General features: G+C 36.5%; 1 protein-coding gene across 2 annotated transcripts in view; it reads left to right on the top strand.

Annotated features, from left to right (window-relative positions):
- Window positions 1–25,910, top strand: part of GMPS (guanine monophosphate synthase) — a 64,650-nt gene that overhangs the window by 15,925 nt on the left and 22,815 nt on the right. For both annotated transcript variants that reach the window (XM_044915099.1, XM_021702677.1), the window contains exons 2-7: window positions 5,822–6,003; window positions 10,106–10,220; window positions 15,176–15,273; window positions 18,575–18,678; window positions 24,952–25,145; window positions 25,402–25,567. In XM_044915099.1, coding sequence (XP_044771034.1) covers window positions 5,822–6,003; window positions 10,106–10,220; window positions 15,176–15,273; window positions 18,575–18,678; window positions 24,952–25,145; window positions 25,402–25,567 — 859 coding nt within the window. The remainder of the gene's footprint in view (window positions 1–5,821; window positions 6,004–10,105; window positions 10,221–15,175; window positions 15,274–18,574; window positions 18,679–24,951; window positions 25,146–25,401; window positions 25,568–25,910) is intronic.

Genomic DNA, 25,910 nt, shown 5'->3' with positions numbered 1-25,910 from the left:
AATAAAAATGTAAACACAAGTATATGTTGAGATTGGTCATTCTGGGTTCATAGTCTAATTTTGATTCATAATCTTTTATGCCTTACATAATTTTCTTAATATCTTTTAGTTCATTTAAAATTGTACTTTCTAGTTTTGATCTCTTCTTTTTGGCTTGCTCTTGTAGGATGTTTTTATTCCTTATTCTCTCTTTTTTACTTTGAGTAACTTTGTATAGGATTTGACTTCTCTAATTTGTTTCTCTTATATGTGAATATAGTTTTCCTGAGTTTTTAGAAGGAATCTTGATTCAGATAACTTTTATAACTTTATAGAGCCCCCTCTTCTGTTAAAATTATGGCAGCTTGTTCTCTGAGGATTCCTTGCTCTGATTCTTCCCTCTATTTTAGTTTGACACTTCTATTTTCCTTCTTCCTTGCCCTTGTCCTGCTTAATTTTGATTCTGCTCCCAGCAGTTGCTTCTCATTTGTGAGCCTTGTTCTAGAAGGGAGCCCTGGCCCATTAGTTGAGAAAGTTCATGGGGATTAAACTCCTTCCACCCATTTAAGCCTTACCTTGGGTCTCCTGCTACCTATGTTACTATTGGAGTATGCATACCTCCTCCCGGTGCAACTGCTGTAGTCGAATTGGCCCCTGTACTTTCTTTTCTTTTCTTTTAAATAAAGATTTATTTATTTATTTGAGAGAGTGTGCTTTTGTAGGGGGGAGGGGCAGAGGGAGAAAATCTTCAAGCAGACTCCCCCCTGAGTATGGATCCCAACCTGGGGCTTAATCTCACGACCCTGAGATCATGACCTGAGCTGAAACCAAAAATCAGGCGTTCAAGTGATTGAGCCACCCACGCGCTCCTGACCCCTGTGGTTTCTAGCGAGTACCTTTTTGGCTATCTTGGAATTCTGTTCTCAAGTTATTCAGTGAAACTCGGTTGTTTCCCCCACAAATGCTGTTACACTAGAGTTTGTGACTATGGTAGTTTATTCCTACCAGCTTCTATTTGGGGAGATAACTTGTCATTTAGTTTTTGGTTTTGCTGTTCAGTGATACATGGAAATTCAGGAAGATCCAAAAATGATACCATCTTCATCTTATGAGAATCTGCCAGATTATTTTGCTTTATTGTTAAATTAGGGTACTGATATGGTTTGATTGTTTCCTTAATATCATTTATTGATGTCTTAAAAGATATCTTTATGAACATCATTTACTTTATTATGATGACCTCAAGTCAGTTGAGAGGGATGTGAACCTTTTAGGCATTTGTGTTTCTTTTTCTTTTTCTTTTAAGGATTTTATTTTTAGGTAGCCTCTACACCCTAAGATTAAGAGTCACACACCCTAAGACTGAGCCAGCCAGGCGTCTCTGTGTTTACTTTTTAATTGTATAAATAGATATAATAGATTTTTCTATTGTGTACTGTTGAGTTTTATTTGTCTCTACTATTGATGTGACTAACAGCTTCTTTTCTCATTAGGGTCCTTTTTCTAATCTGTTAAGGTTTGGAAGTCTATCAAACTTTATAACTCTGTGAAGTAGGAGTAAATAGAGTTTAGGTTTTGAGGGAAAGGAACTTTTGCTTACGTTACTGGTGACCTTTTTGCTTTCCCCTGAGTTGTTGAAGTTTGTGCTGGATAGGCAAGTTGATAGCTGAGGTAGAAAGAATGAGTCAAGGATTCAGTATTTCCTCAATGACCTCTGATATCATATGATTGAACATTTTCAAAAGCTGATAAGAAAACAGTATACATTTTTCTTTTAAAATTCAATTAAGTAAAAATGAGTTGATTTAAAGAAATACAGACAGTCCTCACTATATAATAGTAGGACGACCATAAAAATGATTGTGCAAGCTGAAACCATGCGAAGTAATTTATTTCTTTTTTTTTTTAGAGAGAATGCATGCATGTGCACACATACAGAAGAGTTGGGGGAGGGGTAGAGGGAGAGAATCTTTAGGAGACTCCTCCCTGAGTGTGGAGCCTGACACAAGCTTGATCTCAAGACCCATGAGATAATGACCTGCGCGGACACCAGGAGTCCGATGTGTAATGGACTGAGCCACCCAGGCACCCCGAAAATCTCAGGCAGGCTCCATGCCCAGCGCAGAGCCTATTGCGGGATTCATTCTCACCACCCTGACATCATGACCTGAGCTGAAATCAAGATTTGGATGCTTAGAGGCACCTGGGTGGCTCAGTCGGTTAAGCGTCTGCCTTTGGCTCAGGTCATGATCCTAGGGTCCTAGGATCAAGCCCCACATCGGGCTCCCTGCTCTACAGGGATCCTGCTTCTCCCTCTCTCTCTGCTGCTTCCCCTGCTTGTGCATACTCTCTCTCTCTGTCAAATAAATAAATAAATAAATAAATAAATAATAAAATCTTAAAAAAAAAAAAAAAAGAATCTGATGCCTAACTGACTGAGGTACCCAGATGGTCCTTATGCAAAGCAGTTTTATTCAGTGTGAAGATTACAGTGGTTTGGGGACCTTTAAAATATTTTGTTAAAACATTAAATCTTACTGTTAATTATACAAGTATAGAGAAATAAAATACTATAACTGTTTAGTATAAGTTAAAACATTAGACACAATGAGAATTGTTTTCTTTGTAAATATGAATCAAGAGTAGTTTAAACAGTCTTTCCCTTTGCATCTTTTCTATGCCTTAAAACAGTGTTTTCCTTTGCATCTTTTCTGTGCCTCCTTGGCTTTTGACATTTTATCCTTTACAATTGAAATGTCATGAAATACCTCCAAGAGTTTCTTTCTTTTTTTAAAAGATTTTGTTTATTTACTTTTGAGAGAGAGAGAGAGCATGAGTGGGATAAGGAGCAGAGGGAGAAGCAGGCTCCCTGTAAAATGTCATGTGGATTTATTACTGGGCAATAAGGAGGTAACACAACTGTACTCTAGCTATTTGTTTTGCACTGTCCAATTGCAATAAACTTTAAAAGAAGGGACACATCAGTCAGTGATCATCATATTTGTTATTAATGTGATTTATGGATTGAAGAGCTGACAGCGAAGTTTGTACTTAATGTAATTTCTCACAGCTAATTATGGTAACTGAAATTTGAGCCATGTTATTGCAGACTGATGTTAGTTAACTAAACCTTGGTATAAACCATGATAACTGAAATTAATGCTTGTCAGAATCATGGAAAGTGAGAACTCTGCCTGCAGTGTTAAAAAAAACAAAACAGGTTGTACTGGATTTGGTAAAAATTTTGACAGTGATAAGGGGACTGAAATCTGAGAAATATACACAATAACAAAGTAGTCCTTCAAAAACACTTTTTTAAAAAGATTTTTATTTTTAAGTAATCTCTACAGCCAACATGGAGCTCAAACTCACAACCAAGAGATTAAGAGTCATGCGCTCCATCGACCAAACCAGCCAGGTGCCCCAAAACTTTTCTTTCTTTTCTTTCTTTGCTCTGCTCCCCTCCCCCCTTCCCCCCTTCTTTTTTTAAGTAGGCTTCCCACTGGGCTTGGAGCTCCATGCAGGACTTGAACTCACGACCCTGAAATGAAGACCTGAGCTGAGATTAAGAGTCGGACGCTTAACTGACTGAGCCATCCAGGCGCCCCAACACTTTCTATTCTTTACAAAAAAATAGATTAAGATTAAAGAATTTTAGATAAATTCTTTAAAGAGTAGTATGTATGTTTGTGTGTGGACTAAGGGCAAAGGTCTAAAAGGAAAAAGTTTTAGTATTTCTTGCACTCTAATATATTTTATAAACTTTCTGTATTCTGCTTTTTCTACATTGTTCAGTATTCATATGATTAAAATCTTCATTTTTGTGATCTGAGTAATTCTTTCTGGCCTGTGGTCGGTCCTTCTCACAAATCCGCCTCTAGATGGCTGTGATTATTGGCTTTTTTCATTACTGTAGCAGAAGTGTTAGTGATGTTGTGAGGTCTTTTGTTTTTTCATATAAAGGGAAAAGGAAGAGGCATGGAAAGAATTACATAAGTGTCTGAAGGACTGGCTTATGCTTTTTTATGTGCAAATTTTACAGCTGGAGCGGGGAAAACTCCAAAAATGTTTATTGTAAACATTTAAACCATACTGAAGAAGACATGTATCATATGATCTCACTGATATGAGGAATTCTTAATCTCAGGAAACAAACTGAGGGTTGCTGGAGTGGTGGGGGGTAGGAGGGATGGGGTGGCTGGGTGATAGACATCGGGTAGGGTATGTGCTATGGTGAGCGCTGTGAATTGTGTAAGACTGATGAATCACAGACCTGTACCTCTGAAACAAATAATACATTATATGTTAAGAAAAAAAAAAAAGAGGAAGAAGATATCAGGAAGGGAAAAATGAAGAGGGTGAAATCGGAGGGGGAGACGAATCATGAGAGACTATGGACTCTGAGAAACAAACTGAGGGTTCTAGAGGGGCGGGGGCTGGTGGGATGGGTTGGCCTGGTGATGGGTATTAAAGAGGGCACATATTGAATGGAGCACTGGGTGTTATATGCAAACAATGAATCATGGAACACTACATCAAAAACTAATGATGTAATGTATGGTGATTAACATAACATAATAAAATTAAATTAAAAAAAAAAAGAAACAAAAAAAACCATACTGAAGAGTATGAGAAAAATTGTAAATCACCTGTAGCTCATTACTTGGATACAACCTCTGTTAGTATTTTTGTGTGTATCTGTCTCTGTGTTTCTTCTTCATACATGTATATACATTCTTGATGAAATATTTTAAAATGGGATTATATGCATCCTGCAAGTGTTTTTCCAGAGTACATACATGTTTTTAAAGTTTTTTTCTTTTTTTAGATTTTATTTATTTACTTCACAGAGAGAGACAGCGAGAGAGGGAACACAAGCAGGGAGAGTGGGAGAGGGAGAAGGAGGCTTCCCGCTGAGCAGGGAGCCCGATGTGGGGCCTGATCCCAGGACCCTGGGATCATGACCTGAGCCGAAGGCAAACGCTTAACGACTGAGCCACCCAGGCACCCCTAAAGTTTTTTTCTTATATAAAATGTACAAAAACAGAATAGAGACTAGAATAAAATGAAGACTGTGTATCATTCAACTAAAGTGATTTCAGTGCATAGGCAAGCAATCTTGTTTCATCCATACCCACCTACTCTTACATTAATCTGAAGCCAGTTCCAAGTAACTATTCCAGCATACATAGTTAAAAATTTTACATTTTGTCAAATTGCTTTCCAGGAAAGCATTATCAATATATAGGTGACAGAAATAAGATTAAAAAACCTTTTTAAAATTCTAATGTTATGGGTTGGATGCATCTATATATAACCGTTTCCTCATGTAATACAAAAAATCCTAATGAAGTGAATTTGAGCATGCTTATACTCTGGCAGCAAACTTTAAGTTCTTCATCAGTATATCCCTCATAGGAATACTGTGACTGTTAGATAGGGTGACCATATAATTTATTGTTCAAGCTAGGATGCTTTTGAGATTCACAGGAGGCCCTCTTAGTAATAATGCCAGTATAACAGGCATAAACTAGGACTATATTTTGGCACAGCTGGGTTGTATGTCCACCATGTTAGATAATATATATAAGATGCATTTATATGTAAAGTGACTATATTACATAGTCAGTAAATGCTGGCTTTTATTAAAGTGTTTATGTATGCCCACGTATGGATATATATAAAAATCTTCCTTTTAAAAGAAGTGCTTTTGAATTGGCAACTCAGAGGCCTAAGTTAACAGTTTTTGTTTCTGTATGTTTTTGGAGCTGACAGTGACCACTCTTTTTTAAAGGAGCTCTAATTTTTATAACTAAGAGGACATTTGCCTTAATATTTGCAGCTGGAGAATGCTGGAGGAGACCTTAAGGATGGCCGCCACCACTATGAAGGAGCTGTTGTCATTCTGGATGCTGGTGCCCAGTACGGGAAAGTCATAGATCGAAGAGTGAGAGAACTGTTCGTGCAGTCGGAAATCTTTCCCTTGGAAACACCAGCATTTGCCATAAAAGAGCAAGGATTCCGGTAGACCTTACACTTGTATTTTCTATGAGATTGAGCTTAGATTGTGGAATTTTTTATTAATTTGCTTGGGCACTGAATTTTTTTCTTAAAGATATATTTTGAGAGAGCGAGGGAGTGTTCCGTGTTGGGGGAGAGGTGGTGGGGCAGAGAGGGAGAGAGAGTCTTAAGCTGACTCCATGCTGAGTGCGGAGCCCGACCTGGGGCTCTGTCTCAGGACCATTAGATCACTACCTGAGCTGAAACCAAGAGTCAGACACTTAAACGACTACACCACCCAGGTGCCCTGGGCACTGAATTTTTTTAAATGAATATAAGACATGCAGTGGTTTTACAAAAAGTTTCCTTCTGTGGTTCTGATTTTTAAATATTTTATTTTTATTTATTTATTTGACAGAGAGAGACACAGAGAGGGAACACAAGCAGCAGGAGAGGGAGAGGGAGAAGCAGGCCCCCCACGGAGCAGGGAGCCCGATGCGGGACTCGATCCCAGGACCCTGGGATCATGACCTGACCCGAAGGCAGATGCTTAACGACTGAGCCACCCAGGCGCCCCTGGTTCTGATTTTTAAAAAATTAAAGGAAAAATAATTTTTAGTTAAAAAGATTGCCTTAATTTTAATTGCACAGTTACAAGAATTTTTCATTTGAATATTTTATTTTTTTTTAGGATTTTTGGGTCAGACTTGAATTTGGCTATTATGGTCATTCATTCATCCCCGAGCGTTTGATCAAAGGAATATATACAGTGGCTAGAATACCTAAATGAGAAGAATTCTGTGTCCAATGAGTCTCTTTTGCCTCCTATTCCAAGAGACTGAGTTTCTAAAATATGAAGGTTTCTCAAGTCTAATATAAGGTCTAATTCAACAGCGTTTGTGCTCAGAACTAGTCAAAATGACAACCAACTTATATTTGTTTCTTCCTTTAACAATTTCTGGTTAATGCTATGCCTTTTCTCATGGAATTGATGGTCTTTGTTTGTTAAGAGTGTTACCAAAAGCAAACAACTGCAGTTTGTAACTTTAATTGGGTCTTAAACATTAATGCTATATTTCTTCCAAAATACAATATGTTTAATTTTTCTCAAAAGCATAATTTTTTTCCATTAGAGAAATGGTTAACTTTTAAAGTCTTCATAGACCTGTTTATCCTGTGATTCTTGTTTCTGAAATAGAGTGAATTGGAAAGCAGAAAAGACAGGTTGAAATTTAACTGTCCTAGTCTTAGGATACAGTTAAAAACAGTCATCTCTTTTTATTTATTTATTTAAAAAAAGATTTAAATGTATTTATTTGACAGAGAGAGACACAGCGAGAGAGGGAACGCAAGCAGGGGGAGTGGGAGAGGGAGAAGCAGGCTTCCCGCTGAGCAGGGAGCCCGATGCGGGGCTCAATCCCAGGACTCTGGGATCATGACCTGAGCCGAACGCAGATGCCCAACGACTGAGCCACCCGGGCGCCCCAGTCATCTCTTTTCTAACTGTAGAATTTTTAGAATAAGAAGGGACCCTTGAGTTTCTCTAACGTGACTGTGTCAGTTTGCCAGTGAGAACCAGTTTTAGGGAATCAAAAAACTGTGTGAGAATTCTAAATGTCTCTCTGTCATAACTAAGCTCCTTCATTCCCTTCACCCCAAACAAACAAAAAATCTCCAGCAGACTAACCCAGGCTAAATGTTTAAGAATAGGGTAGCCGGGGGCACCTGGGTGGCTCAGTCGTTAAGTGTCTGCCTTCGGCTCAGGTCATGATCCCAGGGTCCTGGGATCGAGTCCCGCATCAGGCTCCTGGCTCGGCGGGAAGCCTGCTTTTCCCTCTCCCACTCCCCCTGCTTGTGTTCCCTCTCTCACTGTCTCTCTCTGTCAAATAAATAAATAAAATCTTAAAAAAAAAAAAATAGGGTAGCCAAATACTTGGCAATAGAATGCTAATTATTTTTCCTGCCACCTGATTATAAACAATTCCTAGGTCCTGCTTGTGTCTAGAGGTTCTTTCTGTGTAGGAGTATAGGAACTATAGCCCTGTGGCTTTGCTTATTATAATCCTGTCTGCTATCTAGTTGATCATCCTTTTCCTAGAATATTAATATTATGAGAGGAAAGACCTCTTAACCTACTTGTTTTTGGAAATTTGACCTGCTTAAAATTGGTATCTGGAATGCCTTGTGGCTTATTGGCTTTGTAATTGCAAGTTAGTTTCAAAATAATTGCAGGGTAGAACTAGAAGACTGAGTGATTAGCTCTTCTTGAGAGTTATTGAGATAAGAATTTTCATAATTGGCTTAAGTACTGCTTAGGTTTCATCCTTGACTAAGTCCATTCCCTTTTCTTTTTAATAGTCTTAAGAATCTTACAGTCATGAGTTGTTTAGCAGATTAATGAGAAATGCTGGGCAGTCCCATGGTAGTTATCTTTTATAAAACTAAGTATAATGTACTGAAATTCTAGAGGGCTTGTTTACTTATGTTTTATAGAATTTTAGCTTATGCATTTTTAAAGAGCTAAGTTGCGTATCTACCCTTAAGGCTAACGCCACACCCCTTTAGGATTGTTATCTTAAAGATGTTACATTTATCATCTGAGTAGGTTGTCTTTAGTCTCTTTTGCAGGAGACAGGCTAACAAACATGATGAATAGCATAATTCATGTTAGCAATACAAAGTTCAAAGAATGGGGCCTTTGAGCTCACTTGAATTGTTATATTTTTTAAAAATGTCCTGTCTTGCTGAATAATTTTTATGAATTTGACTATTATATCATTCTTCTGGATGTATTATAAGCCTGTATTTTAGTTTGTGTGTTTTTATATGGCAAGCAGCTGCTAATTACAAAGTGAATTGCCTAAATTTGTAAGAAGATTTTGGTTAGATCTTAAAATGCATTTTCCTTTAGAAATGTAGATAAATCAGGATTCCTGCAAAACTCAAACCTAAAATGAGTTTGAGGATACCTTAGATTAAGTGATGAGCATAGGTATGCCTCTATTGTATAAGAGGGCATGTGTGGCAAACTGGGAAGCAGGAGTAGTCTGAAGGTGCAGGTCTCTCTGTGATTCCAGTTGTTTGTAGCCATATGAGAGTGAAGGTCAAGTGCTGCTAGATTTTTTTTTTCCCCCTCTTCCTAAAGAAAACCCAGAAATCTGGATTTTTATGTAAAATTCGTAATATTAAAATGTTCTCAATCTTTTGAGTGTATGCTGAGGGCCAAATTAGATCTATCACTGGCCAGGTGAAGAGCATAGGCCTCAGTTTGCAGCCTTTTCCATAATAACTCTTCGACTCCCAAGTTAACCCATCGAATGCTCTGTAAATTATAATATAGTGAAATTATAATATTGACCTGGGGGGCGCCTGGGTGGCTCAGTCGGTTGAGCGACTGCCTTCGGCTCAGGTCGTGATCCCGGAGTCCCTGGATCGAGCCCCGCATCGGGCTCCCTGCTCGGCGGGGAGCCTGCTTCTGCCTCTGACCCTCCCCCCTGTCATGTGCTCTCTGTCTCTCTCATTCTGTCTCAAATAAATAAATAAAATCTTTAAAAAAAAAAAAAAAAATATTGACCTGGGTTCTGAGAGAATGCCATATGGGCAAAATTCGTATGTTAGCTCCCTTTCCTGGGTCTCAGGTAAAATTGTTGGGAACGTTGGATAGGTTTTCAACAGGCAAAGTTAGGTTATTATTCATATTCTGTCCTCCTTTGTTGTATTTTGCTGTGTCATCTAGGGTCTTTCTGTGACTTGCTTTACTCCTTGCTTCCCGGAAGACCTATATTTTCTCCATCTCCCTTTAGAATTCTCATTTACTCCTTCATTAATGTGGAAGACAAAACAAACTCATGCTAAACCTTTACAGCTAGAAACATTAGTATTTATGTATTTGAAGTTTGTACTTATTAACAAGTGAATGTTGAATTGATGGACTTTCACACATTTCAGTAGAGTACAGATGATTGAGCTGTGTAGGAGGCTGGATCTGCCACAGTATACTGAAAACATAACAAAATCTCTGCATCTGTACTGAGTCTCAGTGCTTCAAGGGAGAGAGGGCATGGACTTCGGGATAAAAATTAGCAGTTAGAGGATTCTTCACTGACTCTCTTCCTTTAATCCACAGTGCTATTATCATCTCTGGAGGACCTAATTCTGTGTATGCAGAAGATGCTCCCTGGTTTGATCCAGCGATATTCACTATTGGCAAGCCTGTTCTTGGAATTTGCTATGGCATGCAGGTACATCTGTGAATTTGCCTTAAGAGTTGACTTAATTTATTCTGTTTGTGATTCTTATTGTACTAATATTTTCTGTCTTTAGAGTATTTAGGATATTGTATGAGTTAATTTGTGCATGTTGCGACTGTTTACAAATTGTTATAGCAGTATGGCAGAACCGACCTGAGTGGAAATCTGTTTTTAGAGAAGTAACTATACTACTGAATACAACATAACACTGTCCATTAAAAAAATTTAGACATTCATATTTACATGTTACAGAAATAGTACACAGAGCTCATTTATATTTTTACTCAATTCCCTTATTGTTGACATTTTTAAAACGATTTATTTAGTTTAGAGATAGCATGCCTGCATGTGTGCATGAGCCAGGGGAGGGGCGGAAGGGAGAGTGAGAGAATCTCAAGCAGACTCCATGCTGAGCACAGAGTTCCAGGTTGGGGGGGGGGGGGGCTTGATCCCATGACTCTGAGCCCCGAGATCATGACCTGAGGCAAAATCAAGAGTCGGATGCTTAACCAACTGAGCCACCCAGGTGCCCCTCTTACTGTTGACATTTTTAACAATTTGAGAGTAAGTTGCACACATTATGTCCTGTTACTTGTTGTATTTCCTAAGGATGAGAGCTCTCTCCTATGTAACTACAGTCCAAATATCAAAATCAGGAAGTTAACACTGATTCAGTTTTGCATCTAATCCACAGACTGCATTCACATTTCATTGTTTGTCTCATTAATATCCCTTGTAAGTACTGTGTCCAATCTAGGACCATGTGTTATATTTAGTTGTCATGTCCTTTATTTTGGAACCATTCCTCAGTCTTTTCTTCTCTTTCATGACCTCGACAGTTAAAAAAAAAAAAAAAAGACATTCCATTTACTTTATAGATTCTCCCTCAGTTTTGGTTTATTTGATGTTTCCTCATTGTTAGGTTCAGGTTCTGTTCTTTTGGCAGGAGTAGCACAGAAATGCTCTGCTCCTCTCAGAGCAGGTCATTAGGAGGCACGTGATGTCAGTGTGTGCCATGACAGTTTGATCGTTTAGTTAAGACGGTGTCTTCCAGGTGTCTCCACTGTATCGTTAATGAGTATGCATACCTTGGAATTGTATCAAAAACAAGAATATATAGGGACTGAGGTCTAGATATAAAACTATTCTTCTATAAGTTAAATGTTTAGAAATCTATTTTGGCTGCTTTGATACCTTTTTAGAGGAGTATAGGTTTATTAGACAAGTAGAATGTGATTACTGAATAAGATGATAGAAAGAAAATACTGAGCCAGTAACATGCTAAGTTCTCACTTAGAATGATTTGTTCAATAAGATCTACTTACTAAGGAGGTGGGAATAGAAATAAATACATTTAAGAAAAGTTATCCCTAGTGATTGTAAGCAAAATGATTTTCTAGTTCAGGTTAACTTTTAACAATGTATCTTACTTAACCACATCATCTGAAAATTGAGCTAGCTGGGATAGTATTCCCTGGGTAATATAATTACTAATTGACATGTTCTAGTATTTTGCCTTTTCTAGTGTCAGAAGCAAGATAGTTTTTTTTTTTTTTTTTAAACTCAGAATTCTCTGCTATGATAAGAATAGCCAAATAAATACAATGACTGGATTCACTTGTTTATAAATGATCTTGATCTCTTTTCCTTTTGCCCACCTTTTGGCTTTCGCCTGTACTAAATCAGAAGGGGAGACAGGGTCACAATACAAGTGGAATATCTAATGTGAGATCCTAACTGACCAAATGGAATCGGTGTTAATTAAAACATTAGCTTTTTAATTTCCTCATAATACATTGGTCCTCCCTAATTGATTATTGAGAATTCTCTATTAACTTTTGATTTCTTGTATATATGGCTTAAGATGATGTGTTCTTTCTCCCAATGACTGAGTTGTTTTAAGTCCTTGGATTGAAGATAACTTGAAATTTTAGTAATGGGCAAAACAGAGGGAGTCGTTTTTTTTTTTTTTTAAACAATCTGGTTGAGGGGCGCCTGGGTGGCTCAGTTGTTAAGCATCTGCCTCTGGCTCAGGTCGTGATTCCAGCGTCCTGGGATCTAGCCCTGCAGCAGGCTCCCTGCTTGGCTGGAAGCCTGCTTCTCCCTCTCCCACTCCTGCTTGTGTTCCCACTCTTGCTGTCTCTCTATGAAATAAATAAATAAAAACCTTAAAAAAAAAAAAGAATAATTAAACAATCTGGTTGAAATTGCTGTGCTTTAATATGAATATTGTACAGAAGGAGGCTGTCTAAAAGGTAGAAAGTGAGCAGACCAGTATATTTTATCTGGCCCTGGAGCATTCAGCAAAGGAAAAAACAATAAAAATCAGTGTTCACATAAGAATGAATATTTTTGTTGTTCTTCTACTTGATACAAAAGCAGAATATTAGGGATCACTGGTCTGTAAAACAGCTTTACCAGATTTCATTTCTTGCTAATTGTTCATTATAGTTTTCCACTTTGATTTAGAGGAAATACTGACCCCTAAAAATATGTGATGTATGAAGTTCAAAAGCTACAACAATGGATATTTTTTTCTCTAGGAAGCAAGCATTTTCTAGTAAAAGGCTCTTTTTGTCCTGTTAAAGTTTTCTGAAAAGCCAAGTGGTGGTTATGAATTTGACTTGGATAACAACTTACTTTTGGATTTTCTTATATAGTATTCTAATGAATACATTTTCTTAGAAGAGCCTACATCCTGATTGAGTTGAACTTTGGAAACTGGCTGGCTTTTTTTTTTTTAATATACCTTTGCTCTTGGATGTGATGTATTTACATAATTTATTGATCTCCCATGCCAGAGTAGTCAGTATTAATAATGTAGCACAACTTACGTTAAATGATTTTTAGTATATTGAGGTATTATAACATTCTGTAAGGAAGAGTCTCACAGATATTTTTTTTCAGGACCCCTTATAGTGAAATATGTCTGGAAAATGCTGCCTTAACTTAAGTGCTAGTGACTGACTGTTTCTCCCTTATGCCAGTTCCCCATATAATTGTAAGGCCTAATTTTTCTGTCATTCAGTAGAGATCTTGCGGTAGCCAGAGCTAGGCCTGCTCATGTTAAATATGTAAAACAATTTGCCTTTATGTCCTCTGAACTTACTTATTAGGACAATAGAATAGGCTGATCTTGGTCCTTTAGATAGAAATTGTCTTTCCATAAAATATTGGTATAGATGATACCATCTAGCTAATATGTTGTTTTTAAAGGACTAATAATTCTTAGTGATTGTTAGTTGGGTAAGTTTAGCACCAAAGGTCTCACCCTAGTGTATACTTTTGCCCCCAAGAGCATCCTGAAATTTTAGTTATTTCAGTGTCTTATGTACCATCTTTCCCATTCATTGGACTCTTGTGAGAGCCTTTCTAATAGCTTTCTGGGAATTCTTTGCTTTAGAAGAAAAAAGACTGTTTTGCCCATTGCTCCTTTTATCTTTATATCTCCTCACTCAGTGTAAGAAATAGAATATTAGTAGAACTTTTGAAACTCTCTTTATACTTTTCTCCATTCATGTTGTTCTCTTTTCTTACCAGAGGCAGCACTTTCCCTGAATTTTGTTATTCATTCCCCTTTTTCTCTTTACAGCTTTATACATAAGTTTATATCCCTAAGTAATATATTTAGTTTTGCCCATTGACCTTTGTGGACTTTTAAATTGTGTTGAGTTCCAACAGTTTTAGTTATCTTGATCATTCAGCTGTCTTCTAATTAAGAACAGCAAATTAAGGAAGGTAGAGGTACACAAGGTTCACTGAGTATATAGAAGAAAGCACTTAATTTTTCATTCAGAAGCTTTTAATGACTGCTTTGGGCCACATACTTTGTTAGGCCCCTGGGACTGTGAAGAGACCTGAAGACATGGGGGAGAGAACATGGTCTGTTTTGGCAATTACTCTAGCTTGAATGGTTTGAGTACAGAATGAGGGGGAAGAAGAGAAGTGACTAGAGGCAGGGGAACTGGTTAGATTGTAGCAGTGTTCCTAAATTGTGTGGTAGTTAATGTGCTGCAGAAAGTGTTTGATAACCTGGGTTTTTTGTTTGGGAAATACTGGGCTAAATGGGTTAGCAAGTTTTTTTCCTGCTGAACTTAACCCAGACCTTTATTGCAGTAAGCTTTATTGTGAATGTCTTAAGAAGAGAATGTAGAGGGCAGCATTTGCTGATGGTTTTGAAGGCTATTCCACTGTGCATTATACGAATGAACACTTATTAGCCCTCTGCCTGCTTTTTTATCGGGAGCTGGATCAACTTGTATCTTGCATGGTTATGGCAGGTATCTTGTGACACCTGTGTGAAACAGATATACGGAGATGAATCATAGTGATTGCATCAAGGCAGAATTAACGATTGTAGAAATTTTGTGTGTGTTTATTTGGTGTTGGGGGGGGGGAGTCTGTAGGTGTATCGGATTTATACAAATAAATTTAATTGAAAGACCAGATTTTCTTGCTTATGCTTTCTCCACAACATAGCCTTCTGCAGGCTTTCAGACTGTTCCTTTGGGGCCAAAGGTTAAATCACTTGGAGAAATTTGTACCTGCCTAGTTTTAATACCAAAGCTCTTCCTTTCGTCTGCTCTAGCTTTTTCTAAGCTCAGAGTACCTTTTAAAATGCTTTTAAATTAAACCCAGATGTAAGTATTAAATATCTATTTTTAACAAATGAATTAAAATACACTAAATGGAAAATCTGCCAGTGTTTAATAAAAATTAACCTCAGGTCAGATTTCTAATCTAGTTTTGTTTTATAACTATTCCTCTTAATAACTGTATAATTACATATAATAATACCAAGCTGTCTACATTTATCTAACTCTTTATTTTGGGGGCACAAACAGATATCCTGAAAACAGGAATATAAATTATTAAATTAGCATAATAAAATGATTGGGTAATTCTTTTGATTCTTATTGATGTCAATTTATTTTCTCTTTGAACAGATGATGAATAAGGTATTTGGAGGTACTGTGCACAAAAAAAGTGTTAGAGAAGATGGAGTCTTCAGTATTAGTGTGGACAACACATGCTCGTTATTCAGGTATTATAGATATTTTTAGATGCATAAGAACAGTTAGTAGAGTAACTGACTTAAATTTGGGATTGTTATTCTTCAAAATTAGAGATTCCTTCATTCTTAGATAAATTAAGGCTGTACTAGTGGCCAGAGGTGTAACTGTCATATTTGTTTTCCATTTGAGTGTCAGGGTGGCAGAGGATGGTGGTGATGCTAAGTAGGGGTAGGGAAAGCACTTATGACAACTTTAAAGCACGTGTTCAGTCTTGGGTCCTTGTTTGGGAATGCCAACATTTGTAGTTTTTCCTTTTTACTCTTTGGAGTGTGATTCTAAACATTAATGTGCCCTATGTGGCAGATGGATGTTTTAAACTATCTTGTATCTACCAAATGTGTTTGTATATCTCTTCCCTCATGTTTTTGCTGGGTACTTAGCACACAACCAATTTGTTGGACTCATTATTACATATGTGTTATGTTTCCCTCCTGCTCACTTTCTCTACGTTGAGCATAACTGTACCTAGCATACTATCTTTTAATATAGTGAATGTATTAATTGATTTTTGTTCTAGGTAACAACAGATGAGGTGCTATAGCTCTAATCTATTTAAAAATTGGTGGATGAGCTATTCACTCCCTTCCTGGAACCATTTATCTTCTGCTTGACTTAAAAAAAACATGGCTGCATTTTCATTCAGTTTTCCAGAGGACCAGAAGCTTTCTTTTTTGGGAGTTTTCCATGTTTTGGGTAAAGCTCATTTTAGGGGACTGTTGATAGGGTTACTCACTTGCTTTTTTTTTTTAATTTTTAAATAATCTCTGCACCCAGTGTGGGGCTCAAACTCACAACCCCAGAATCAAGAGTAGTATGCTCTGTTGACTGAGCCAGCCAGGTGCCCCCTGACTTGCTTCATTTTGACTTAAATTTCATTTTTATTTTTTCGTTTTTTTAAAAGATTTGAAGTAATCCTACACCCAACAGGGCTCAAACTTAGAACCCTGAGATCAAGAGTTCCATGTTCTACCGAATGAGCCAGCCAGGAGCCCCTTAAATTTCATTTTTACTTTAAAACTACATTTCCCCCTTACTGCATTAAATCTATAAAATTTATAAAACTGATGTCATTTAGTGAGCCACAGCTACCCCTTTTTGTGTGTGTGTGAATCCAAGAAATTTACTTTTATCTATTTATAATTGAAGTATAGTTGACACAGTGTTAACATTAGTTTCGAGTGTACAACATAGTGATTCCTCAAGTCTGTCCATTATGCAGTTACTTCTTATCATTTCTTTTAATTGTGCTAATTATTTTTAGTTATAGGTATGTTTTGTTAACATGCTTGTGCCTAAATTAATTTCTAATGAATAGTTTTCTCCAAATTGGACAGATCAGAAATTTTAAAATCCAAGTTATAAACTTATTATCTGAAATGGAGATATCCCAGATTATAAACAAAACTGGCTATGGCTGTCTCCTCTTTAATTTTGAGGAAGAGCAAAAATAAGTATATCTGTTCGAATATTCTCATTTTCAAAGGAAGATTAATTAAAAAAGCCATGGTGGCTCAAAATAATCTTATGAGCTGAAGCTACTCATTACCAAAATGCATTTGAAATCTAGCACTTACTCCACTTCATAATGGAGAGGTTTTGCTTACATTCTTCTGCATCTAAAGTGACTAGCCTTGAGAACCATTTTAGGAATCATGGTAGTATGTGATACTGCAGAGGCTTTATATCTAAAGATCTGGTTAAAAAATATTTTTTTTTGCATTTAAAAAAAAATTTTGTTATGTTAGTTACCATACATTACATCATTAGTTTTTGATGTAGTGTTCCATCATTCACTGTTTGCGTATAACACCCAGTGCTCCATTCAGTATGTGCCCTCTTTAGTACCCATCGCCAGGCTAATCCATCCCCCCATTCCCCTCCCCTCTAGAACCCTCAGTTTGTTTCTCAGAGTCCATAGTCTCTCATGGTTCATCTCCTCCTCCATTTTCCCCCCCCAAGATCCCGTTAAAATTTAAAGTTTTCTGTCTGTCTTCCTAGTTGTAAAATTGTGGAACTCATTCACAACATACATTAATCCTAAGCAACAACTATGACAACAGTAGTAAACCTGAAACATCCATTTGGCTTTAATGTAGTTTATTTTCTTGCTTTATTTTTAATTTACTTTTTTTTTTTTACTTCTTAATATTTAATATTCAGTCCTCTGTCAGATTTTCTCATAATGTAAGAAATATCTTTTTATAGTTGATTTGTTTGAATCAGGGCCGAGAGAAAGTCCACATGTTGCATTTGATGAATGTTACATCTTCTTTAACCTATGCCTTTAACGTGTTTGGCATGAGAAACAGAGGTCCACATTGCTACTGGGTTGTCTTTGTTTCTGGGCCCTTTCAGTGAATAAATTTAGTCAATATGTATTCTTTTAGAGAAAACAAAATCCGTGTATACTCTTATTTCCATTTAAAATGAAAGTTTATGGGGTTTTATAACAACTTTGATTTTTGTATCTCCTTACTCTGAGCCTGAAAACCTCAATTCCTAATTATTTAATATTTGTTTTAACCTATAACATGCATGTATTTACAGTATATATAGCTGCAAAATAACAATATCAGTATTAGTACTTTTACTTTCTGATATAAAACTACTGAATGTTTAGATCTCTGAAATGCCTTCTCAAGATAAATCCTAATAGAGAAAAAATGTTGAAATTATTATTTTGTAGCTTCTTGAAATAATTTTTTATGCATGTGGTTATACCACCAACTTTTAAATATATTTTTTTCAGTTTTCAATTTTTACAGATTGCCTTTTTTGAGATTTAATACTCCGTTTGGCTTTATTTATAATGCACAGAATAAATTTAAATTTTAGCAGTGTTGCACTGCTACATACTTTTTTTTCCTATTTTATTGATTTCCACATATGGTGAGTTAGTATTTTAAAGGAAAAGAACAAACTAGTTGTAAGATCAATAAGTTCTGGGGATCTAATGTTCAGGCATGGTGACTACAGTTAACAACTGTCTTGTATACTTCAAAGTTGCTGAGAGTAGATCTTAAATGTTCTTCCCATACACATAAAAAAATGGTAACTATGTGATGTGTGATGTATGTGTTAACTAACCTTACTGTGGTAATTATTTCATTATATATATATATCAAATCATCATGTTGTACATCTTTAACTTACATACTATTACATGTCAATTATGTCAGTAAAGCTGGAAAAAAATAAAGCATAAGATCCCATTGACCATGTCTTTAATTAAGATATTTCTGTGTTGTGTTTTATTTTTTGTATGTTTAGGGGTCTTCAGAAGGAAGAAATTGTTTTGCTTACTCATGGAGATAGTGTAGACAAAGTAGCTGATGGATTCAAGGTTGTGGCACGTTCTGGGAACATTGTGGCAGGTGAAAATTTTAAAACTTTTGCAGATTTCATTTTAAAAAACTTCTCTAAAGAGTCTAAGAATATGTTTCTGTATGAGGTACTGTTATTTTTTTTTATTATTTTTAAAAGATACTGTAAATGTCATAGGATCAACCATTAATTTATGAAGGGAATTTAGTATTAGATTATTTAGAAGTCACTTACTGGTTTGCTCTGAAATACTTTAAAAAATGTTCGTTCTAATAAAAGTTCTCCAGATGTAAAACACTACTTTTACGGCTCAGGAAAAATTTGAGAACGGTCTATTTTCTAGTGTGCTTTATTCATAATTGGGTTTTTAAATGCCTTTCTCAGGTGTACATAGGCATATATCTTGGACATCTGTGAAACACCAGACTAAGCACTCAGGACATTTCTCTGAGGCAGGGTTGGCAAACTATGACCTGTGGGTCAGATCTAGCCTATAGCCTGTTATGTTATTGAAGGGTTATAATAAAAGACAGGGACTGTATGCATATGTTCCACAGAACCTAAAATTTTTATGGTTTAGCCCTTTGTAGAAATTTTGCTAATCTGTACTTTAAAGCCATTTTTATTCTCTCCTTTTTCGAGGAAGAGGAATTGATTTTCTGGCAGTTTGTGATTTTTTTTGACTTGCTTATTTGAATAGTTGTTATGTAAATAATTATCAATAATCTTGGAAGTCAGTAAAAAAAAAAAAAAGTGGATTTATCAATAAAGTTCTTTTTGTTTGAAATGCCACACCTCAACAGTAACTTGAAAAAAGATTTGTCATGGATAAACTGAATTGAGTAATTTGCCTGCAGTTACTTAACATAAGAATAGGAATGATCCAGAATGGTTTTCGTATTGAAATGTTTTTACTTAAGATTAACAGTGGTAGATGGCTTATGTATTTGTATTCATTCAACCAATATTTGTGTGCTTTGTGTCAGTAACATTTCCAGGTGCCAAGGGTAAAGTAATGAACAAAGTGGACAAAAATCTCTGTTTAACATTCCAGTTTGGGGAAGGGATGGGACAGCTAATAAATACAGAATATGTCAAGTGTCAGATAGTGTTTAAGTACATTGAAAAGAAATACAGGAAGAGAAGAGTGTTGCAGAATATGTGTGATTAAGGTTGTTACTCTTTTATATAGGATATTCAGGGAAGGTATTCCTATAAAATGATACTGAACATGAAGGAAGTAAGTGCTGACCCTTTTGGATATTTGGGGGGAAGAGGAAGTAGCAGTACAAAGCTCCCAGGATGGGACCATGTTTGAGGAACAGCAAGGAAGACTACATGGTTGGAGTAGAGTAAGCATGGAGGAGAGTGGTAGAAGATGAGGTTAGAGGGATGGTCAGGGGGGCCAGGACACAGGCCATTTGAGGCCACTATGAAATTGTTGGCTTTACTTATGATCTAATTTCAGGATTACCTTGGCTATAGTGAGGAGAAAAGAGAAAGGGTCAAATGTAGAAGTAGGGAGATCAGCTAGGAATCTACTGCAGCAATCAGGAGAGGAGACAGTAGTGTAGGGAATAGTGTGGTAGAGGTGGAAGTGGTCCAGAGTGATTGTTTTCTCATATAGATCTTGTACATATTTTGTTAGATTTATACCTTAGTATTTCATTTATTTGGGTGCTAATTGTTTTTAATTTCAAATCCCACTTGTTCATTGCTGGTATTTAGGAAAGCAGTGAACTTTTGTGTATTAACCTTACATCCTACAACCCTACTGTAATTGCTTACTAGTTCCTGGAGTTTTTCTGTTGATTTTTTTTTCCAGATTTTCTATATAGATAATCATGTCATCTGTGACAGTTTTTCTTTCTCAGCCTGTATACCTTTTACTTCCTTTTCTTATTGCGTCAGTTAGGAATTTTATATGGTGTTGAAAAGCAGTGGGGAGAGGGAACATCCTTGCCTTGTTCCTGATCTTAGTGGGAAAGTTTTGAGTTTCTGTTTAGGTATGATTTTAGCTGTAGGTTTTTAGAAGATAATAAAGTTGAGGAAGTTCCCCTATATTCCAAGTTACAGAGAGTTTTTATCATGAATGGGTGTTGGATTTTTTTCAGATGCCTTTTCTTTCTCTATTGAATCAGATCATGTAACTTCTAAAACTGATAGAGGCCTATTGAAATTATCTATTTCTTGTGTGAGTTTTGGTAAGTCGTGTCTTTCAAAGAATTGGTCCATTTCATCTGTGTTATAAAATTTGTGGACATAGAGTTAGTCATAGTATTCCTTTATTATTTTAGTGTCCATGAGACTTGTAGTGATGTCTCCTCTTTTATTTCTGACATTAGTAATTTGTGTCCTCTCTCTTTTTCTTAGTTAACCTGGCTAAAGGCTTACCAATTTTATTAATCTTTTCAAAAAACCAGCTTTTAGTTTTGTTGTTGTTGTTGTTGTTGGTGGTGGTGGTGGTGGTTGCTGTTGATTTCCTGTTTTCAGTTTCATTGATTTGTTTAATTTTTATTATTTCTTTTGCTTACTTTGGATATAATTTGCCCCTCTTTTCTCATTTCTTAAGGTGGAAGTTTAGGCGATGGAATTTAAATCTCTTTTTTCCTAATATATGTATTCAGTGCTGAAAATTTCCTTCTAAGCACTGTTTTTGCTGTCTTTTGGTGTTCTGAGAGCAATTTCCAGTGTGTGGGGAGAGTTGGGAAGTTTTTCCTACACCAACAAACAATTCTTATACACCAGTATAGTATTTGAGCGGTCACCTCAGTTCATCTCAATTCTGACCCCGTGTACCTGGAGATAGCACCAGATTGCACGGGTTGAGGGCTGCATCCCACAAGACCACCCCTCCTTCCCTACCCACATACACTTCAGACACCAGTTACAAGCCGAGGTTATCACCTGTGCCTCTGACTGAACAACCATAGATTGGAGGTTCTAGTGACCCCCTCCTTGGGTTTCAGACACCAGTCACAGGTCCAGGTTACCTGTATTCTTACTGACTGGCTGTAAATCAGAGGTTCTCATGACCTCTTCCTCGTTTCAATTAGTTTTCTAGAGTGGCTTACAGAACTCAGAGAAACATTTTACCACTAGATCCCTGGTTTATTATAAAAGGATACAACTCAGGAACAGCCAGATGGAAGAGATTCATAGGGCAGAGAATGGGGAAAGACACGGAGCTTCCATGCTCTCTCCAGGTGCACCACTCTCCCCAAACTGCACATGTTCATTAACCTGGAAGTTCTCCAAACGTCATCCTTTTGGGTTTTTATGGAGGCTTCGTTACATAGGCATGATTGATTAAATCATTGCTTCCTGGTAATTGATTCATCTTCCAGCCCCTCTCCCCTCCCTGGAGTCTAGGAGGTTGGGACTGAAAGTTCCAAGTCTCTAATCACATGGTTGTCTCCCCCTGGTAACCAGCCCCCATCCTTAGGTGCTTTCCAAAAGTCACCTTATGAATATGAGAGATACCTTTAAGCTCTAATCTCTTAAGAAATTCCAAAGGTTTTGGGATCTGTGAGCCAGGAACTGTGAATGATGTTCTTTTCTTTATGTAGACTGAAGTTTCTGACCTTTATCATTTTCCTTTTCTCTAAAGAAATTCTTTTATCCGTTCTTGCAAGGCCCATGTGCCGGCAACAAACAGCTTCAATATTTGCTTGTCTGAGAAAGTATTTTTCTTCACTTTTGAAGGATAATTTCTCAGGGTACAGAATTCTAGGTTGGTAGTTTTTTTTTCTTCTCTCTACCTTTTTTTAATTTAATTTTTTAGCTTTACTAAGATTAATTGACAACATTGTAAAGTATTTATAAAGTATACAATGTGCTGATTTAATATAGGTACACATAATGAAAAGATTCCCCCATGGAGTTAATTGACACATCCATCACCTCACATATTTGCCTTTTTTTGTGTGTGTGAGAACATTTAAGTTCTGTTTTCTTAGCAAATTTAGATTACACAATACAGTGTTATCCATAATAAGTCACCATATTATTAATTAGGTCCTCAGACTTTATTCATCTTACAACTGAAAGTTTGTACCCTTTTACCACCTCTCCCTATTTCCCCCAGCCAGGCCCTGGTGATCACTTTTCCATTCTCTATTTCTGAGTCCAACTTTTAATTTTTTTTATGATTCTACATATAAGCAATACCATTCAGTATTTGTCTTTGGCTTAATTCACTTAGCCTAATGCCCTCCAGGTTCATCTGTGTTGTTGCAAATGACAGGATTTCCTTCTTTTTAAAAGCTGAATAATACTCCATTTAGTGTGTATATATTATGTGTGTGTGTATATATGTGTATGTATGTTTCCTTGGTTTGTGTGTCTGTATTTATGCCAGTACAGTACTGTTTTGATTACTGTCATTTTGTAATGTAGTTTGAAATCAGGACATGTGATGCCTCTTCCTTTTTTTTTCTCAAGATTGCTTTGGCTCTTTGAGGTCTTTTGTGGTTTGATACACATTTTAGGATTCCTTTTTTTCTATTTCTATGAAAAAGTCATTGGAATTTTGATAGAGATTGAATTGAATCTGTATATAGCTTTGGGTAGAATGGGCATTTTAACAATATTCTTCTAATCTATGAACATAGGATATTTCTTCATTTATTTGTGCCTTCAATTTCTTTCATCATTGTCTTAGAGTTTTAAGTATACAGATCTTTCACCTCCTTGGTTAAGCTTGTTCCTAAATATTTTATTCTTTTTGATGCTATTGTAAATGGGAATGTTTTCTTAATTTCTCTGATAGTTTAACTTATAGAAACACAACTGACTTTGGTATGTTGATTTTCTATTCCACAGCCTTACTGAAATTGTTTATTTGTTGTAACAGTTTTTTTTTGGTGGAATCTAGGTTTATTTGAGATCTTTTTTTCTTGATGTAGTTATTAATTGCCATAAACTTCCCTCTTAGAATTATTTTTGCTACATCCCATAAGTTTTGGGTGTTATGTTTCCATTTTTATTTGTCTTGGGTTTTTTTTTTTTTTCCCTCTTTTGATTTATCCTTTGACCCATTCCTTTGTCAGGAGCATGTTTTTTAATCTCCACGTATTTGTGAATTTTCTAGTTTTGTTCTTGTAATTTCTAATTTCTTACCATTGTGGTTGGAAAAGATGTTTGATAGGATTTTAATCTTCTTAAATGAGATTGGATTCTGATATGTTTTGAATGGAGAGACTAAGGAGTTCCTGTTGGATTGCATTTGGAGTGGGGAAAAAAGGGTATAATTGAGTTTTAACTTCCATGTTTTTTGATCCAACCATCCAGAAAGTTGAAGTTTCTGTTTACTTGAAAGGAAAGAATGCAGTCATTCAAGTTTGTAGATTAAATTCAAGATGCCATATTAAACATAGAAAAAATGGTATGAATATGCAGTTGTATATAGGAGTCTAGACTGTAGAGTAGAAAATTGAGCTGGAGGTATAAATTTGGGGGTTTACCATCATATGGGTAAAATGTAAAGTTATGAGAGTTGTAGATCACTCAATGTATAGAGGAGAGATTTAAGGGCTGTGTACTGGGCAACTTTCATGTGTAGAGATGGGTAAGATGAGGAGGAAACAACAAAGATTAAGAAGGAGCAGACAGTGAAATAAATGAACCAAGAGAGAGTGGTGTCCTAGAACCCAAGTAAAGAAAATGTAAGGTTTCGTGGTATAATAGAATGAGTATGAATTTGGGAGCCTGCTCAGCCTGATTTAACTACTTAAACAGCTGTAAGTTTCTTGATATCTCAGAGCCGTAAACAGGGGTAATGCATACACAGGTAAAACATGTAGCCTATCATCTTCTGCTTAGTAAATAATTCATAATTTGTCAGAAACACATTACTCAAATCCATGAAGTTACATTTGTGGTTAATAGTATCTAAGAAAGGAATACATAGAATATTCTGACAGGCCTAATACATGAGGTTTTTCTTATACATAAAATTGATAGCAGTATATTGCATATGAAAGCCGTGTGGGACTGAGAGCCAAAACTGAGTTATCATTGTATTAAATAGACAAAGTAATCTGGGTGGAGAAGGAAAGTACTATGAGGTAATCTCTGTAGGACTTATTTCACTGTCCTCCTATATAGTGCACTAATTGCTACCTAAGGACTTTTAAAGAAAAATTGTGGCAACGTAGTTTTTATTTATTTATTTATTTATTTTCTCCCTGTAGCTAAAAATGCACTAAGTTGTATCAGTTTTTGTATTTATAGAGGAAGAAATTGTGAGGAATTACTATGGGTACTTAGTTGAGTCTTCCACATGAAAACTTTTTAATTTGTGATTATTTTCTCTATTAAAGGTATAGCAAATGAATCTAAAAAATTGTACGGAGCACAGTTCCACCCTGAAGTTGGCCTTACAGAAAATGGGAAAGTAATCCTGAAGAATTTCCTCTATGATATAGCTGGGTGCAGTGGGACCTTCACTGTGCAGAACAGAGAACTTGAGTGCATTCGAGAGATCAAAGAAAGAGTAGGCACATCAAAAGTTTTGGTAAGGAATTTACATCTGAAAGTGTACAAATTTATGTCAATAATGCTAGAACTCAGAGCTGGCTTCAGCACCATAGCCCTTAAATGTTGACTGGGTGATCGGATGTTTTGTGAGTTGCACTGTTTCAGAGTGCTTTTTCAATTACCATATCTACTTTTGATAAAATCAGTGTTTTTAAAGGTAATGATTTAAGCTGATAGTTTTTATTTTTTTGTTGTTTATTGTACTCAACTTGATTTTTAATTTCACCTTGTAGGTTTTACTCAGTGGTGGAGTAGACTCAACGGTTTGTACAGCTTTGCTGAATCGTGCTTTGAACCAAGATCAAGTCATTGCTGTGCACATTGATAATGGCTTTATGAGAAAACGAGAAAGCCAATCTGTAGAAGAAGCCCTCAAAAAGCTTGGAATTCAGGTCAAAGGTATTGATGAACCCCCAGAAAAGTCTATATGTGAGGACTTATTTAACAAATCAGATCTAGCGTTATGGTTTGAGTGAGCTCATTGTCTTAACCAAGTACAGGTTTCTAGAGGGGCCTGGGTGCCCCAGTCAGTTGAGTGTCTGACTCTTGATTTTGGCTCAGGTCATGATCTCAGGGGTGTGGGAATGAGCCCTGCCTCCTGTTCCGTACTGAGTGGGGAGCCTGCTTGAGATTCTCTCCCTCTCTGCCCCCATCCCCCGACCCCACCCCCTGCTCTTGTGTGCTCACACAGGCACACACACTCTCTCAAATCTTAAAAAAAAAACAAACAAACAAGTACAGG

This window comes from Neomonachus schauinslandi, chromosome 1, assembly GCF_002201575.2.
Source record: "Neomonachus schauinslandi chromosome 1, ASM220157v2, whole genome shotgun sequence".
Lineage (NCBI taxonomy): Eukaryota > Metazoa > Chordata > Mammalia > Carnivora > Phocidae > Neomonachus > Neomonachus schauinslandi.
Note: the sequence above shows the minus strand (reverse complement) of the source record. Positions and strands in the feature narration are given on the sequence as shown.